Source organism: Neurospora hispaniola (assembly GCF_033458365.1).
Source record: "Neurospora hispaniola strain FGSC 10403 chromosome Unknown B0T23scaffold_3, whole genome shotgun sequence".
Classification (NCBI taxonomy): Eukaryota; Fungi; Ascomycota; class Sordariomycetes; order Sordariales; family Sordariaceae; genus Neurospora; species Neurospora hispaniola.
Genome location: NW_026944408.1, coordinates 2,578,036 through 2,595,875, shown reverse-complemented (window position 1 = coordinate 2,595,875; position 17,840 = coordinate 2,578,036). Strand labels below are relative to the sequence as shown.

General features: G+C 51.2%; 3 protein-coding genes across 3 annotated transcripts; 1 reads left to right on the top strand and 2 right to left on the bottom strand.

Moving 5' to 3' along the window:
• Nucleotides 1-275: 275 nt before the first annotated feature.
• On the bottom strand, nt 276-3,290 carry B0T23DRAFT_116574 (uncharacterized protein). Its single transcript, XM_062831961.1, has one exon. The coding sequence runs from the start codon at nt 3,203-3,205 to the stop codon at nt 650-652; it is 2,556 nt and encodes an 851-aa protein (XP_062694176.1). The 5' UTR covers nt 3,206-3,290; the 3' UTR covers nt 276-649.
• A 7,493-nt stretch (nt 3,291-10,783) lies between these two features.
• On the top strand, nt 10,784-12,566 carry B0T23DRAFT_394834 (uncharacterized protein; the record flags this gene model as incomplete). Its single annotated transcript, XM_062838154.1, has 6 exons — nt 10,784-10,903; nt 11,257-11,285; nt 11,364-11,462; nt 11,492-11,595; nt 11,862-11,947; nt 12,168-12,566. 6 exons carry the CDS (start codon nt 10,784-10,786, stop codon nt 12,564-12,566), a joined length of 837 nt encoding a protein of 278 aa, XP_062694175.1.
• Nucleotides 12,567-14,696: 2,130 nt separating this feature from the next.
• On the bottom strand, nt 14,697-17,348 carry B0T23DRAFT_116511 (pheromone receptor 1). The gene is made up of 3 exons (XM_062831960.1): nt 16,480-17,348; nt 15,898-16,423; nt 14,697-15,821 (listed from the first exon to the last, which is right to left on the bottom strand). The coding sequence occupies exons 1-3, from the start codon at nt 17,120-17,122 to the stop codon at nt 14,834-14,836; spliced, it is 2,157 nt and encodes a 718-aa protein (XP_062694174.1). The 5' UTR covers nt 17,123-17,348; the 3' UTR covers nt 14,697-14,833.
• Between the last annotated feature and the right edge of the window lie 492 nt (nt 17,349-17,840).

Genomic DNA, 17,840 nt, shown 5'->3' with positions numbered 1-17,840 from the left:
AACTGTGGTTAAGTGATTGGATAGTCGGTCGGTGTTGATGACGTGTGTTGTGAAGTCGAGTGATTGTTGAGTTTCAGTGAGGGATTTGAAGTGTGTAAAAGGGCAAGAGTGATCGGAAACTTTTGGTATTCACCCTTCCGTCTGCCTTTCATTCTTCTTTCTTTCGTTCCTTCCTCCATTTTCCCCCGCCCCGCACGCTGCCCCTTTCTGGGACCGATTTGAGTGACTGACTGATAACTACCTATATAGAAAACAGCAGGATGAACAAGAACAAGATATGAAAATAAGAGAAAAAAAAAAGCGCGGTGCTTGCTCCCTGCCTGTTTGCCTCCAGATTCCCAGGGTCTATTTCTACGGAAAAGGAAAGAACGATGAACGATGCTGATGATGCTCAATGACGATGACGATGGTTGGTAATAAGGAAAATACGCCAGCCACTCCTCCTCTTCCGAGGAAGGAGATTGGCTGGTTGTTGGAAAGGATGAAATCGCGCGATCACCGCGTATGCTTTATTTCAAGCAAGACAATTCGGTGCGCCGGGATGTTGATGGTAGTAATGGTAGTGATGGCAGTGTTGGTGCTTGGTAAGGACTGTTTTGCCAAACTTGGCTTTGATCATTGTCCTATCTCCTTTTCTAGCTGAACGGAACTAGATCTGAGGTCCCGTCAACTTCACATTGGGAAATAGCGAAAACTGGTTCGGGGGCGGTGGCGTGCTGAGACTAGTTGTCCTTGCGCGGCCTCTGCCTGGCCTCTGCAGCCCCAGCATCGAATCCTTTCGCTTCGAGCCTGTTACTGGTGCTTCAGCACTATCCTGAGCCAATCCGACAAGGTTAGGAAAACTCTCGCCCCGGCGGAGGGACTCGTCAGAGATCTCCTCAAACTCGGGCACAGGAGGCATGGCGGCGCCCTTGGCGCTGACGCTCTCAGATCGGACGTGGTTGTTGCCGTTCGGAAACTCGCAAACGGGCGACTCGTAATTGCAGTTCTCCATATCCACGAGCGAATTAGTGCTCAGCGTCAACCTTGTAAAGTCAGTCGAGATGGAAGCCGTCGAGACGTGTCGGCCCGAATTGATGCTCTCGAGCGTGGCAGTTGTCGAAGCAGAGGCACGATGCGGATTGTACTTTAACGACGAGATGCCGGGCTCGCAGAAGGCGTGGGTGGCAAAAGGGTATTCGCCGCGACAGTTGCTGAAGTCTCCTTCAGCTCCGGCCCCTGAGACTTCGTCGAGGGAGTCCAAGCGCATCTGTCGCTGAAAATCGGTGGGGATCAGCAGCGAGGGGGAGAGGGTAAAGCCGTGCGATTCCTTGAAGCTGGAGGCGTCCGAGGGCTTGCGCGCGTGCAGCTCGGGGGTTTTAAGCCGTTCGGAAGAGGCGGAGCGGATAGGAGCTTCGATCCGCGGGAGAGAGAAGTTGGAGGTTTTGTGGCTGTGGGTGAAGGTGGGCGGGGGGCCGGCCGTCATTCCTGTTGGTGTGATGGCTTCGTGTGCTGTAGTGGCCGAGTTGAGGCTGACTGGGCTTAGGGAGGGGATGTCCAGCTGGGCCGGAGTGAGCATGGAAGCACTAGGGTCGCATGACAGCTTCTTGCGGTGGTAAGGGTACTCCATGGGCGCTGTGCTTCCAAAGTCCCGGCTGATGTCCAGCGATGGGCGGTCCCATTCGTAGTCACAGTCCGCCTCGGCGGCGTGTTCGTAGCAGTAATCGATGTCATCCTCCCAGCTCTCCCGCGAAAGCGAAGGATCGCCTCCGATGATCTCATCTAGGGCGGACACCAGCGCTCGCTGGGCGTCCGCTAGGGCGCATGGTCTGAAGCTATCGCTGGGTTCACGGTTGTGGTGATCATAGCCCTGTCGTGGAGAGAAAGCCCGGAGCATCGGGACCGACTGGCTGGCACGGAGCGACGAGTTGCTGATGACGCTAGCGCGGGATGGCTTCACGATGGAAGAGTCCTCCTCGGGCACATTTGCTAGCGGGACGGCATCAAACGCGGGATTCGCCGGGGCGGGCAACGGCCAGTTGAGGTCATTGTCAGGAACACTCGTCATGCGGGTGTGTCCGTGGGATGTCACCGGAGGAGTGGGACTTTCTGTGTCGAGAGCAAGTGGTTGGGCCTGACGGAATCCGGTACTTGTCTGCGGCCGGCCCAAGGTGAATGGGTCGAGGCCATCTGCCGGTGTGGAAATGCGGCTGGACACTCGTGGCGGGATGCCGGGAACGGGGGGAACTGGAATGGAATCCTCAATCGGAGACCTGGGTGGACGGGGAGGCGCAATGCTCATCGAATCCTGCGACTTTGCGTGCTTGATGAGCCGTCGAGGTGATGTCTGCTTGGCGGACATGGAAGGAGGGCGGTGCGAGGGTGGCAGATCAACATCAGCAAGGGGAAGCGAGTCGGATGAGATGTCGGAGAAGTGCAGGTCGTCGACATTGCTGCCCTTCTTGGTATGTGCCACATGCTGGAAGTTATACGGCCCAGAGATCTGAATCTTCCTCTGGCCTACAGAGTCTTCGGCATTCTCAGCCTTGATGGTCCGGCGGCGACTAAAGAAGGCCGGGATGGACGAGTCCCTCGAAGGGGCTGACGTTGGCGCTGGCTGCGAGGTGGGGTGGAGCGGCAGATTGGCATCACTGCCCGTTTCGGCCGAATACAGATTCTGAGAACTGCTCTCGCGCTTCAGCCTGCCTCGGCGGTTAAAGAGCGTCTTGCCAAAGATCTGGACGCTCTCGGGGCGGTCCTTGTTCGGCATGGTGTGGCTGTTCGTAGATCGTCCTGAAGATTTTCTCGAAAGACTGAAAGCCCCGTCGGTACTGGGTGAGTCGGTTGAAGTTAAAGAGCGTAGCGAGGAGGAACCTGATGAGGTTGTGTGGTGACTGAGATGCTTGTCTTTCTGGGAGACCTTCTTCATTTGCTTGCTTAGCTGTCGAATGCCCTCTGCTGACGGCGGGCCATTGAGGGACTCCAGAAGCTCGTTGTGGATGTAGTCGGAAGGATCGTAATGTAGCAAGTGGCCGTTGTTTGAAGGAGCGAAAGCCGGTACCGGCAAAGTGGTGGGTGTTGGAGTTGTTGTTATGGATGAAGTTGGTGCAACTCGGTGGTTTGGAGTAGTGACGGAAACTGAAGAGGACTTGGATCTGTTCTCCGACCTGCCTCGTGCACCTTGTTCCGTGTAAACGGGCAGGGAAGAAACGGCCCACAGCTTCATGGTTGCTCGTTGCTATAAAGGGACTGACTGGATGTGGACTGGGTGTGGGCGGTGTCAAGCTGGTGGACTGCAGACTGGGGACAGTGGACAGTGGAGATGGATTTGAACAGGGCCCTGCAGTGTGGACCGTGGATCTCTCTCGCTGCTCCTCTCACTCAGATACCTCTACATTTACAATCGGTGCCCTCGGCCGAAGTGGACACGGGACGGGACGGGGATCGACTTGGCGAGTTTCCAGGCCAAGTCTATATTGTTGTTTGTTATGCTATGTCGCTGCTGTCGGAGCGAGTCTTGTTGAGATGAGATTGACGTGGATTGGATGAGTGAGTGAGTGAGTGGGTGAGCGAGATGTTCCAGGGAGTGTCTGTAAGAGAGATAGCTAGCCAACCGAAAGCTCAGCAGGGTCAGAGTCCGAAAGTCAAGGAGGAGCATCAAAGCAAAAGAGAGAGCATTGTCCTCAGGAAAACCTCGCAACTGTGGGGGATGCGACGGGCCTGGGTCCATTGTACACAGGTATGCAGGATGATTCCTACCCTAGTCAATGCCCGTTGCAATGCGCCCGGCCCAGGATGAGGGTTTAGGAAGGGTGCAAAGGGTGAGAGTGGTGAGTGTGTCCATGCTGGGTGCCGTGGTTGATGGTGCTCGTCCTCAATCCATCCAGTCCAGGTCCCGCCCGGCCTCCCAAGGATGTGCGTTGATTTCCTGCGGAATCCCTTTGGTCCCTGGGAGTCAGGGGTGACCCTTGACCCACAAAGATTTTGGATGCAGCCGGTGAGGGTCCCCGGACTAGCACCAGGTGTGGTGGGTTCTGTGCTCCTGATTCCGTTTCCGCTGCAGCGTGCTTGGCGTTGAATCCCACGTATGTACGTACTGCTGCTGGTGACGGAGCTGGACGGGTATCGCACCGTACAGTATTGTCTGAAATGTTTTCATTCCAAACACAAGACGCAGGAGTGGAAGCATGCAACCTGAAATCATCAACCACAACGTCCCGAGAGTAGGCAGTCAGGACGCTCTAACAAGTTTTCTCCTTTGAAACAAACTTGTCGACGAGTGTGTTTGCTTATCCAATTACCCGTAGAAAGGGTGTTGCTTGGGAACTCGAACCACTTGCATTCTCACATCCTTTCCCTTGGTATCGAATCATGTTCGATTTCCTACACAACACCCTGCCAATTGGAAGCGTCGAGACTTGGTCGGCCAATCAACCGGCAGCAAACTTTCCATCGTAGAAAAATCATGTGATATCTCCGTGCCCAGGGGATTAAATTCGTTAGATGATCTTGATAGCACCGGACAAGTGACGGATCAGCGCATCAACTTCCGCGCAGAAGATCGGTTTCTTTACATGCCTGGCCCCCAGGCCCCGAGACACCGTGGCTTGAAGTTGTACAGGAGCTCATAGGCCGAGCAAGAGAAAACAAGACCTCGGTGGGACTTGGAAAGATTGAAATGGGCGGAAACCCATCCCGGTTGAAGGCTGACGGGTTTGCTCAGGGTTGCACGGTACGTGATAGCAATCGATGCAACCGTGCGCTCGGATCAAAAGGGTATATAACGTCAACGCACCTGCGGAAGCGAAGGAAGGCCGGCAAAACATCTCAGCTGCATGTTGCTGGGAGCGAAGTGAATCGATGCTCCAAGAAAAAAAGAAAAAAGTAAGAAAAAAAAAAAAAAAAAAACACTCGTGTACCTACCTCTACCTACCTCCACCCTGTCCGCACTAGCTGTGTTTCTTGGCGCTAAGTCCAAAGTCACTTGTCTACGTATAATGCTTTTATTCCAATTTCACGAAGAATTATTGCATCGAACTGATTGAACCAGTAAATCCAACCCGCCCAAAGGGGGCTTTTGTGCCGGATGAGTTCTACAACGAATTATGGTAGAAAAGTTAAATTGGTGTATATGGGAGAAAGAGGAGGAGCTGGAAAATATCTGGCACTTGGGTTTTTGCGTGGGCGTGGGAAGGTACACGAGGTTTGTCTTCTGCATAAGCATTTCCTCAGCACATAGATGCTGCAGTGCTGCATGCGACCGTACATATGTACTGTGTGCACTTACCTGCCATTAGTATCATGCATCTGATGTGTCTGGCTGCCTACAAACCTTTGAAGTGTGTGGGGTGCGGGTTTAAAAAAAAAAAATCGAGGAAAAAAAATCCTACAGGCCTCTAGGTTTCTTCATGCGATATACAGTATCTGGTTCCAGTGGTACGTGGAAGTGGGTAACGAAAAAGCTGCCTTCGAAAAGCGAGCACTCTCCTGCAAAACATTATGTCGATGCTATTCACAGTGCAGCATCCCAAGTTCTACAGCCCACAGCTCAGTGTCGGATTGGCTCAGCCAACTGCAGTGACGCCGAGGGCAGCAAGTACTTGCAAGCGAGGATTCGTTACTCGCATTGACGGGACCGTGACAAACTGTTGGGTTTTTGAAGGCCGTTCCAGAAAACCATGCCATACAAATCGAAGCTTCGACCCAATTAGCTATGTTAAGTCGCTGATATTGCTACCTCGGCGCGGGGAAGCAAGCATGGAAGATCTTCAGTACCATGGCACGAGCGAAGGTGCCACGACTTTGATGATACAGGTACTCACGAAGACTAGCGAACAGCATGCACTGCTCCGCTGACATAAAAGATTTAGTTGGCCCAGGGAGCTCACTGATGTCCCGTTCGCGGTTGCACGCGGGTAATTAAGGTAATATCGAGGTTAAGTAGTTGTAGTTGGCATCGTCTTGCCTGCATCCAACTTGACCAGAGTTTAGTTTCGTCCCATTATGTCCAGTCATTCTGGCCTCGATGCAAAAGCAAAGGCAACCAGCGTCCCAGTGCTGTCATGAGTAACAACACAGAGTAAAAAGCACCAACGATGCCTAGGTAGACATAATAATGTGTATGCACGTCGATGATGGTGCCTCGTAAGGTAAGTCCCGATTGAGATTGGCGGCGTTTGACAATTCAACCCTAAGTCGCGGTCTGGTGCGTTAGCTTGAAACACGACCGCGCGGTTTTCCCAAGAGGGCGAGGAGGGATTTTTTGGGGCTCAACTTGACGGCGCCGGTGTTCTGTCGTGTGCCGGTCTTGTCGCCAACCTGAAAGTGTAGAACGTTGCTCATCAGCTTCCTTCGTGGCTATTGGGCCATGGGACGTTACACTAGTTGAGGGTACTACAGACACTAAGAGTGACGATCCTCTTGTAAGCTCGTTACGGAGCTGCATCTCGTGCAGATTGTTAAGATGACGGGATTTCACTGGACTAAATTGCCTCGGGGATACCTACGTAGAGCCTTACCCAATGTTCCTTGCTGCGTCCCTGGCCTTACTGACTTGGCTGCAGGTACAGCGGCTCAAGCCGGGGTGAAGATCTCTCAGCTACACTACACCAGAATAGAAGGGTTAACGCCAATTGAAGTCGAGTCATACATTAGGAGAGCTTCGAAAACGGAAAAAAGGAAGAAATGTAAGCAATTTTCAATATCCTGAAGTTTACAAAGAATAAAAATTGTACATCAAAATGATTTCAACTGGCGTGGCGCGACGGGGAATGAAATCATCATCATAAGCACTCGAGTCTGCCGAGGACCTCGATGGCCACCACGCCTATGTGCCCCCAAGCTTGCCCATCAACACTTGGGTAGGCAATTGGCTCTCCTCTTTTACCCACTCAAGGATTGTCTGTTGTTGATCAAGGTGAGTCAGCAGATCACCGCCTGGAGCTTCGATGGGTGAGGTGAGAGATATACAATCACCGCGGTGAGGTGAGAGATATACAATCACCGCAGCCGCATGCCGTGAGACATGGAGTGGAAAGATACTACGCTCTTCGCGACGTCCATGATATGGCCTGGAAGTCACTGACACAGCAATTGTGTTTTGCATCGATGAAGAGTGTAAATGGGGTTTCCTCGGTCATGATGATGGGCTGTCGCAATTTCCCCCACAGTCCAAGCTGTGTGCTACTATGTTTAGTGGGCTTTAGAAACGGTGGATAGTAGGACTGTCCGTTTCTAGGGTCAGACGTCATTGCCCAAAACTCTACGCTGTCCAATGCTCTTCCAGGAAACGAAGCAAAATCGAATTGAAAACAACCTCAAGACGTGTATCTATTCGCAGTTCCCTATTTGTTGGTCAGGCGTACTCTTTGAAGACCAATCGCAGCGATCCACGGTCCGACACGCAGCTGAACCGTCGACTTGGCCGTTTGACCGTTGAGTTCCATACAGCAAGGCAGTCGTGAAGAGGCTCTTCAACAAGTTGGGTGACAAATCCTTACCTACCTTACCTATTCAAAGGCTCGGCCTGATTTCATTGCTTGCGGAAAGACGCCGCTCATCCCCGCTGTCGGCGTCGCCCGTGGATGCTGGAAATGGAATGGACTTGAACGCAGGATCGGGCTGCTTGCAATAGAAGGAAGGTCTACCTGCAGGAAATGGAGAGAAAAGTTGGCGCGACTTCCATTCCCAGCTAACCAGCCCGGTTTTGTATTAGCGGATGGCTCCTTATTTGCTTACCATGGTCAGAACCAAGCTACTTACTTTGTTGCTAGTGCATCTGCCTTGGGACTGAATTAGGAAAGCAGAAGTTGCCGTGGAGCCGTGGCATCGTTGCAGGAGCAAAGGGCAGCCAAGAACTCCCCGCCCGTGTAAGGGTTAGGGCACGCTGGTCCCTACAGTCATTACGACATCGATGGCCAAAAGAACGGCATCGAGTCGGCAATCATCATGTTTGTCAATCCTTCGAGCACGACCGGGCATTCCAACACCACGGGACCGCTTTCCAACCCGGACCGGAACCCCACGGAGTATCGTTTCGAGCAGTCCGACAGTGCAGTCGACGATCACCAAAGACCGCCGATCAGTTGACCAGTCAAATCTCCCACGAACCCCTTCACCAGCTCGCAAATAAGAACAGGAACCGTGCGACCCACGTCGGTAGCTCTTGGACGACACCATCGCATCCATTTTCCTGCGTCATGGTGCCCCCACAAACAGTCGCAGACACCGACACGTGGAATAGCATTCCGCAACACTCATCTCTGCCAATAGATGAAGAAAGCTACGCACCAGAGAACTGGAAATGAGGCTTACCAGACACAAACCAATGCACAAGGCTCGCGGCAGTGTCTTACAGACTCTTGGGAAGGTTCCGACTGGCCAGTTCCGGTCGAAAATCAGTTCGTATCGATCACTCTACTGTTCACCCAAGATATCGGCGCCCCCGTAGCGCAGTGGAACACGATAGGAGCTTCAGCCTAGAAACTTGCGGGACACTGCTGACGATACCTTACACTAGCATAGCGCGGGTTGGCACATCAGCAACGCAGACACAGAGACATCATGGTACTCTCCGACCCCCCAGACCAAAAGACGGGCCATATACGCTACCCAACACAACCTCCTCGTTGTTATGCCGTGCCTTTTACCACACTCGTCATCAGTGGTTGTGCCGTCCGCTTGAGATGTTGTTTGTTTGCTATGCCTTGATTGTCACAAACATTCACCAGTATATGGCGAAGACGCTGGATTGCATCTCTTTGCGAATTCCGTCTGCTTATTGGATCGCGGGAGACTGGCCGTGTCAGCCGCCGCAGCCCCTGCATGGTCGTAATCCGAGCTTGACCAGGCTTGCCAAGGCCAAACCAGAAAGGGGCAAAGACTTCTAGACGGCGGCAGGGGCTTTGACTCCCTCGGGGCCTCGAGGGACTTTGGGGGGCATCGATGGGCTTCTTCAAGGCTAGCCCATAACGGTATGGAATTATTGGGTCAGCCAGACTTTGGGCGAGGGTTCCCTTGCCATCAATCTTGCCCTTGCAGGACAGATCCATCCATCACGAATGCTAGTCCAGCAAAAGCCCACTGAAAACTTCCAACAGAAGTTCCACAAGAGAGCCATGGAGGCGCTAGGCAAGCCTCCAGAACCTGACGATATTTCCATCGCGTCAACATGCTCGCACCCATTTTGGTTCCATTCAGCCCCACAGAGTCCACCGAAGAGCGGAGAGGATGAGCAAGAAAGAAAAACCAGAAGCCAAAAAGAGTCAGCGGTCACAGTCCTTGTTCTCTCACAAGTGCCGCGATCTGATAAGAAAACCAGGTACCAAGTTTACTGTAATGATTGCATGATTCGGTTGCTTGTCTAAACCTACGATCTACACTACACGTGCACATACACGGTAAAGTTACTCGTTGTGTCGTCTCCCAAATATTCGCTCAGAGACCAAGAAGACCGACTAGAAACCAATGTATTAGCGCCAACATTGTACTACACCACATATGATACTATGCGGACGAATTCCACCCTCGGCATGGGCTGTGACGAAAGGGTATCGACTACAGAAAAACCCTCACAAGACGACCATCTTCAGCACACGTGATCATTGGTTTACGTATTTACCAACAGCTCTGAAAAGCTACGCCTCGGCTCCCCACGTACATATTCGAAGCCTACCAGCCTTGAATCTACAGATGTTGAAAACGCCAGCCGATGTGTTTGTTTAGGCCGGTATTACGTAGACTCTGCCTTTAACCATTACACTTAGGCATCTATACGGACTTTATCGACTGTGTCTCTGTTTGGCGGCACTTTAAAGTAAAAACGTGTTCGTCTCGATGTGAGGATATCGGAAACGACAACGGTAACAGTAACGGATGACGGGGAACGTCCTGACTCGTGCGTGTCAACTTCTCCGCCATGGCGATGGCACCAAAGGTCATGAATCCAGAAACCCATCAGAGGAACCCACGTGCTGGATCCGAGTACATACAACGCAAGCATCGTAGTGTAGCCCCGCGAACCCCGGTGAGGGGTCGGTCCAAACTCCATTTTGAATCCATGAGCCCGGCGACCCCTCTCGGAAGTGGTGACAAGTCGGACATGTTCAGCCAAATCCACACCTCGGTCAGCTCAGGTCCTTTGACGACGATCTTTCCCCGGCACCGTCGAAAGGACTCAATCTACTTCGGGACTCGCTTGCCCAGCTGTCCTCACTCTTGCGAAGGGCCTCACTAGTCCTGTACCGCTCTTCTTGTATACCTTCTAGAAGTTCTTCTAATACCTAGTTGAATTGGAGCTTGCGATGCCAACTGGGTGGGTTACGGAGGAGGAACACCGGTGTGATGGAAACTATGGAAACCAAACCCCGCGCGATACCGCTTTCAGGGTTTCTAGGGCTACCTGGCCTGTGTCTACCCCACAGTTTCGGCCGACTTCCATTTAAAGTGCAAGAACCGGTTATACAGTAGAAACCCCTGAATCTGCAACTAATCCGGGCGGGCAAAAAGATTTGCACTTTCTGGGTGTTTGCAGTTGGGGGATCTGGTGCACAGACCATGAAGCCCCCTCCGGCTATTTGAAGACGCTCGGCTACACTAAAAAGTGGGACCTTGGAGCCTCGGTAACCGGGTATAAATGTTCTCTCCCACCAAAGTTGGACCCCTGCAATTGCAAATCCTAGCCAAATCCTTTGCACTTTGCAGTTTGCAGTTTTTATATGGGAAAACAATTCCGGCCGTCCAAAAACTTGCACTTTGTGGGGTGTTTGCACTTCCAAGGGGTTGCACTTCCAGGGGTTTCTACTGTATGAAGCTCTCAAGGTTCTTCTTTTGCTGGGTCTCTTGGGCTTCTCTGCTGCTGGCTTGCATCGGCCCCAGCGTGTCTGGTGGAACACGGAGCAACATTGTGGATGCCCAGTGCTCCGTGGTGATTCCTTTACCCACCGCATGCATAGCGTGCTCGGCGGCCCCTAGTGTAGTGTAGGAACGCGAAACATTTCCACCTCTAACCCGACGAGCCTCTCGGGATGCCTCAAAAGGCGTTAGCAAAAGTGGAAAGGAAGCGCAAAGAAACGAGAAAGGAAAGGTTCCCGACCGCGCCTAACGTAAACGCCAATCATGATGGCGTACATTGGTGCATGAAAGCGTAACGTAGTGTAGATGCCCAGCATGGATACTAGTTGTGGATATCAGAGTAGAGACCGGAATGCAACACGGTTTTGTCAAGATTGTCAAGGGGAAGGAAAAAAAAAAAAAAAAAGAAGGGAAAACTTTTTGCAGTATCATATCCACAAGTACAAGCTTCAAAGGTACGTATGCTTGTCGACTCCCTCCGTTTCGATAAGACTCCCGTTCTGTCTGTGGGTGGTGGGCGTTATGCTGACCAGGAATCCTGAACCGGCATTTGGTCTGCCCGTGGGGGAGCAAGGTATCCCGCAAGTCTATAAAGTTGAGGAGATGCGGTGTGATGGGACGAAAACTCGCGAGTATGTGAGCCTGTCCCTGCTGTTTACAGGCAATCTGATTACGAGCTGATCCCTACGAATCCGTCACATAGCAATCGATCCGTACCTGCCGAACTTCACGCAGATTCTGCCAGATACCCGACACTACTCCGGGGTGAGAATTGACAGCTTCACTTTGTCCGACCCAATGGCCGGGCCGGCCGTTCTTCACTATGAAAATAAACATGGTGAACCTCGGTTTTCTCATTCGCAGTGTGTTTCGTACCCTATTCTCGGGCTTTTTGGGGGGTAGTACTGACTGGACACTGTTATCCTAACCTACCTACCTACCTCTACCTTAACAAGTTTGCGCCTCCTGGTTCCAACCATGGAAGTGGAAGCTCTAGCTAGGGCACTAAGCTGTAGTATTATAAACTATAGCGCGACTAATTATCAAGCACCTCATAGCTCCTGGCTACCTTACTTCAGAAGTTGAGGATGGCAACCCGCCTGGATATCTCTCTAAGGTAAGGAGTCATCATACCTCTACGGGAGGCTCTGTCGCTGTTCACGACTCGTCGCTGTGTGTCTCTCCAATTTCTTTGACGGTGTAAATTTAGCATTGAGGTGTCTTGGCAGGTTTGTGCCAATGAGTGGTCAGTACATCGGAAACCCCAACCTTGATAGCGTTTACTAGAGATGCAGGCAAAATGCTTAGCTGACAAGCCACGTCACCAAGTCTTCCAGATACCACCTATCTTGCGGGGCGCCAAGTCAGCCAAGAATTTTCCTTTTCCTCTCTTTGTTTCTTCAAGCCCACAGGCAATTTGGTACACTTTGCTTCGCTTCCTCCTCGTCAAGCTCCAGCACTTGGAACAATTTTGTCACCCCGTTACAACTGAAGGGAACCGATCAACCGAAGCCACGAGCTACGGTAGCACTCAGAGGTCGGTACCATACAACATAGTCCGTCTCTCTGTGGCTTGGACTATCTCCCAGCTGTATCCTTACGATGATAAATGGAACACATTGGCGGTTTCTATTTACCCAACTTGCTCTCAAACTTTGACGTCTACACTAGAAGCACAGGACACACTGCAAGGTACCAACCATATGTCAGGTTTGCATCCTAAGGTCGTCCAATGATAACTGGGCGCATTTCCTAGTGCAAGGTACAGCATGTGCCGTGCAGTAGTGGTACACTACAAAAACGCACCTGAGCATGTCGATCACTGGGTCTAGCCGTAATTTTGACAGCTGGAAGTCCCCGACATCAAACATCTTGACCACTTTCAGGAACCGCGCTCACGGGGGAACAACCTTCGAAGAAAAAAAAAAAAAAAGAAGTTACAAAGGTCCAACGGTCACACCGCTGCCAATAGCGTCCGGGTGGATTGTGAGTGGTGTGACAATCCCGACTGTCGCCTACGTAACCGACGCGAGTCTAGTATGGGTTCGTTGCTTCCCATCTCGAAATTCCGATGAGAGAATCCCCTAGCTGATGGAAGGGCGATGGATGCCACAGAACGGTCCGAACGCGCACGGCCTCATGTCTCATTTATATACCCAGTCCGTCGGCTCGTCAGGGCACAGACCGCTGCTGACCGACAGTTGGAAATAAGGAAATCCGAGCCGGTTATGATGGATTACTCGAAGAACTCGCTCGGTTTCTCATCTGGTTTGGTCTTAGTCCGAACAGGTCTCACTCTGGTCCGACCTTCCGAGCCGCGCGCAGCTCATAACCTCTTTGCTTCCTTACCTTCTGGGTTGGGCTGCCAAAATGGCTGATGAGAAAGCCGAGCGAAGCGAAAGAAAATAAACACAAAAAGGGAAGCATGCGGCTCTGGTTCCGTTCCCATTGCCCAACCATCTCAATAGAATCGGGCAAGGTGGTGAAAGCGACGACAAAGAGGGAAGAAGGAAAGGCCAGATACGGTATGTGATTGACGAACGTCCTTTTCCTTGTTCAATAGTTCCCCCCCACTGTCGTCGTCGTAGTTTTCTTCCCTGGCCGGGGCTCTCTTGCTGAACGTACCGGGTGTCCATTACACCGGGACGGCTCTTTGCAGCGCCGATTGGACAATTGGTCCCGTTGTGTACGTCTTAACGTGATTGGTGGCCTCGTATGTTGTTTTCTGTCGTTCGATTTATTCTTCTCTCCCTTCGCTCGTTAACTGTTCCCGAAGTTGGGAGAGATGGCAACTGATGGTCTAAAGATGCGATGCCCCTTGTCGGTAGAATCATCATCCCTTTGCGCTCTCATTCGTTGATTGGCGCTGTTTCCGAACTTGATGACAGGCATGCCATTTGTTTCTTCTTTTGTCACCTCTGTCCTTCATCATGTCGCTATTGTTTAGTTCATGGAATGTGTATACGAAGGCTCGGGTTGAACTCAAAGAATGAGATATGAAAAATTCAAGGCAGGTTTCTAAAGAAAGCACGAAGGCTGCCGTATGACCATGGACAGACAATTATTTGATCAAAGCCGTCTTGAATACAATAATCAATATCCATCATTCTGCCTTTTCTCCAGCGCCCATGGTTACCACTGTTACCTAACCATCCACCCTCGTCTTGTCCTAAGATTTGATGCCATTCAATAAACCACGACTGAACATGCCACTGTCAATGCAACTTCTATCGCACTATCGTCGATGACCTAAAGTGGTAGGAAATTGCTCAGGAGACCTGACTAGGGGTATGTAGCTGATGAATCCACATCTTGGCTTCTCTTCCATCCTTCATTGCTACAAATTTTGCACACTTTGATTTTAAGATTTTAAACACGTCAAGAACACCCAGTACCACCGTACATCGGGCGGTGCTTCTGCGACCCCAGGTTGTATACCTTCGACTGAACGTACATCAACATGGCCGCAGCCATAGCCACGTGAAACAGAAACACACTACGTTCGTATGTCTCAAGTGGAAACTTGGGAAGTAAGGCGTGCATAAGTAAGATTGTACTTGTATAATACATGAGTAGGCAGGATGAGGCATAACTGGATGGCTGTGGCCAAAATACTGACTAGATGTCGGACTGCTACGGACAGAAATGGACATTCGTTCTTGGTTGAGTGTCCGTACGTCAAGCCAAGAGCCGTCAAGTGAATAGAAGTATATTGAAAAATAGAGCCCATAAATATAGGCAGGGCAAAAGGATTAAGGGCTGCTTATAGCATCAAGCAAACTCGAAGAATAGTTCAAAAGGGGGTATCTCCATCACGGAACTCAAAGATCGCCACCCAAGCCAAAATCATGTCTCCCACCCAGACACTCACTCTTCAACCGTAAGCTCAATCCTTTTCGACCATTAACTTTTCGAAGGCCTCGAAATGACCTGCTTTCACACAAACGCATAACCCACAAAACCCACGCTCTGTTTTCCAAAAACGCGCCTCCAACGCCCTCACCTACCACTCCCTTCCACTTCGTTGATCATCATCACGTCCAGGACCACCAATAACCTCAATCTCACTCGCTATATGGGTCTCAACCCTGACCACCCCGCCTCTCGGTGGATGTCCTAACGCCGTCCCAATCTGTTGATTTTCAGGCGAACTGATTCCGAGTCCCGTCGATCGATCGGAAGCGGAAGCAAAGGAGGATTCTTGGCGGACAGCGACACTGTATGATGGCGGCGGTGAAAGGTGAGGAGGTCCTGTGGTTGAACGAGAAGAATGGGAAATTGGCGAGTCTTGGGCGTGGCCCGCAGAGTCGTCTTTGTCCTTCTGGGACCACACGCGTGTGTCAACTCCTAGGGTAATGTTGGTGTGGCTGGAAGCAAAGGGACTCCATGGTGCCGCTGGCATCAATGGGTTCTTGAGTGTCCCATTGCATGTGCTATTTAGCGTATCTGGCTCTTTCTGTTTTTGTGCCTTTCTCGTCGCCCGATATCGCTCCTCCTGTGGTGAATGTCTTGAGGAGAATGTGGGGGTTGGAATCGGCGGAAGAGGGCAGGTAGGTGAATTCGAAGGCGGTAGGATTGTTGTGGAGGAGCTGCTGAGTGTGGTGTAGCCTTGAGAAAGCTTGTTGACAGTCGTCCGTTTCTGCTTTCCCTCCGTCTTCTTTGCTTGACCCGCGTGCAGGGATGGTATGTAAATGGATGACAGTGGCATTGGCAATGTGATGGGGACGTGGAAAGCATTCGGTCGAAGATACCATGGGTTGCGCGCTGGAGGGGAGGGATCATCTGACAAGTCGGGCCAGGGATTATGGCTGACATTTGCTGTGGGTGAGGACTGGCTAGGGTACAAGTCCGAGTATTCTTTTCTGAATTCATCGTATGGAGCACGTGGGACGGTATGGGAGCCTTCACCCGTAGTTTGTGCAGGTTTTAGTCGGTTTGTGAGGGGTATGTCCTCAGTGATAGGAAGGATAGAGAAGTCGTTTCCACTATGGCTGTTCATTCAACTGTACGTTAGCATCCAGATGGTCTCATGTGATGGTTATGTTGTGAGGCTTGTGAGTTTCATACCTTGTGACTGTACCCCTTTTGCCGTTTTTCGTCATGGATGACCACCACGATTGCGAACTTGTTTGCGTACTAAGCTCAGATGGTGGTTCAGACTCATCGGGGTCATATTCTTGATACAGCTTGGGCCAAATCTTTCCTAAGCCAAGAAAAACGAGAACCAAGCGATACTGGTTATATGCCTCAACTGTTGTACCGAAGGTGATGCAAATGGCCACCGAGCTCACCACTGGAACATAATTGGTAAGGACTGTGGAGACTTGCATTCTTTCCGTCGTTGTAAACGAGACAAAGTCGATGTTGGCGTGAATGCGATGGAGGTCGAACGGCAGCGTCCACGGCCAACCCTGAATGAGGTTGAAGACGAAGAAGACGCAAACAATCGGCACAACTAATACCAGAATGGAGAGAGTGAGAAAGTAGAGCTTTCGCCGCAGGCGTTTTTGTCTCGCGGTTCGTATACTATCATCACTTGGTAGGACTTCGCGAGTGAGTTTCTCCAGCTGTCGGTACTTGTAAAAACAAACTCCTGTATACATTGTAAGCGATTTCGAAACATTCCATGGGCTTTACTTTATATCTTACCTGCCAAGCCTGCTGCCCCAACCGTGAAGACTGGCGAGGGGAGAATGAAGAAAACAAAGAAGACGCCATTGGGATCAAAGACGGCATTGCAACCGGCAAGGGTTAAGATGTCGTACCGTTGCGTGATGATGAAGTAAGTGAGCAAGACCTGTAACAACGGATTTCCGAAGATGATGAGGGCCGAAATTCGGTCCTTGCGTTTCTTTTCCTTAGGACTGAGGCTGGTGACTCGCGGGTTACCAATCTTGTTGGCAAGACCGAGCATGATGTCGAAGAGAGTGGTGTGAAAGATGGTTTCGACCGCAAAGAAGACGTAAGTATGGAAATCACACCACCCATAGCCAGCATACCACTTCTTGACGTTGTTGTCTCGCCATATGAGCGAGTTGACGACGTAAAAGAAGTTGAGCGTGACTGTCGACATGCAATGTACCGTGGCAGAAAATTCGCCATTGATCCATAATAGCCTCGCAGGCACGAGAGGAATGAGGATTCCGAGGATTCCCAGAAAGACTCTGAAGAAAAGGTTGACCTGGAGGCCAATATCGGTGTAAGGAGCGGGAGGGCCAAGTCGTTCTTCGGGTGTGGTGGTGTAGGGGGTGGTAATGTTGGCGACACTTGCCCAAGAATCTGTGTTGTTCATTTTGAAATCTCTTCTTCAGGGACCCGTGACGGATGTTTCTGTGCTTTCGTGCACGGGTGATACAGAAACTCGCGAAAGTCCGAGCAGTGAGTGATTGGCGTAACGGGACAACAGATTGACATCAAATGGGCGACGACAAAGGCGAGGATGGCGACGATATCAGCGTTAAAACCAAAGTCAAACCAGAGGCTACAATGAGAGGAGGAAGTTCAAGAGAGGCATGACGCCGACGATGGCTGAAATGGAGTCGGGTCGAAGCATGATCTATTGATCTATTCAGAGAAGGCAGCTTATAGGAAAGATTTGTGAATGGGAAAGACGGAATGTCTCAATCGCGCTGGTGGAGCGAACCCAAAAGCAATAAAGTTTGGTGTAGGTGATGAATGAGTCTGTCATCCGATGTCTACCACAGAGTAGTGTATTCAAACCGAGCATCCTTATTGAGGCTCTATTCAAGCCCAAAAGGGGTTTAGCGCGGGCCTCAACCAAAGATGGGAAGAAAGAACGTGTAAGTTGTCGCAGACACATTTTCCCGAAAGCAAACTTAGCATCGCAGTTGTTGAAAAATGGAGTGTAGTTGCCGTTTGTCCATTGGCATAGTAGAAGCGGCCGGATCGATCTTGTTGGTGCCGTTGAGTGTAACCCGAGATCCTCAGCATGGTGGTGGTACAAACCACGTGCTCTGCCGACCGAGAGCGCGCTCGGGATTTGGCTGTTA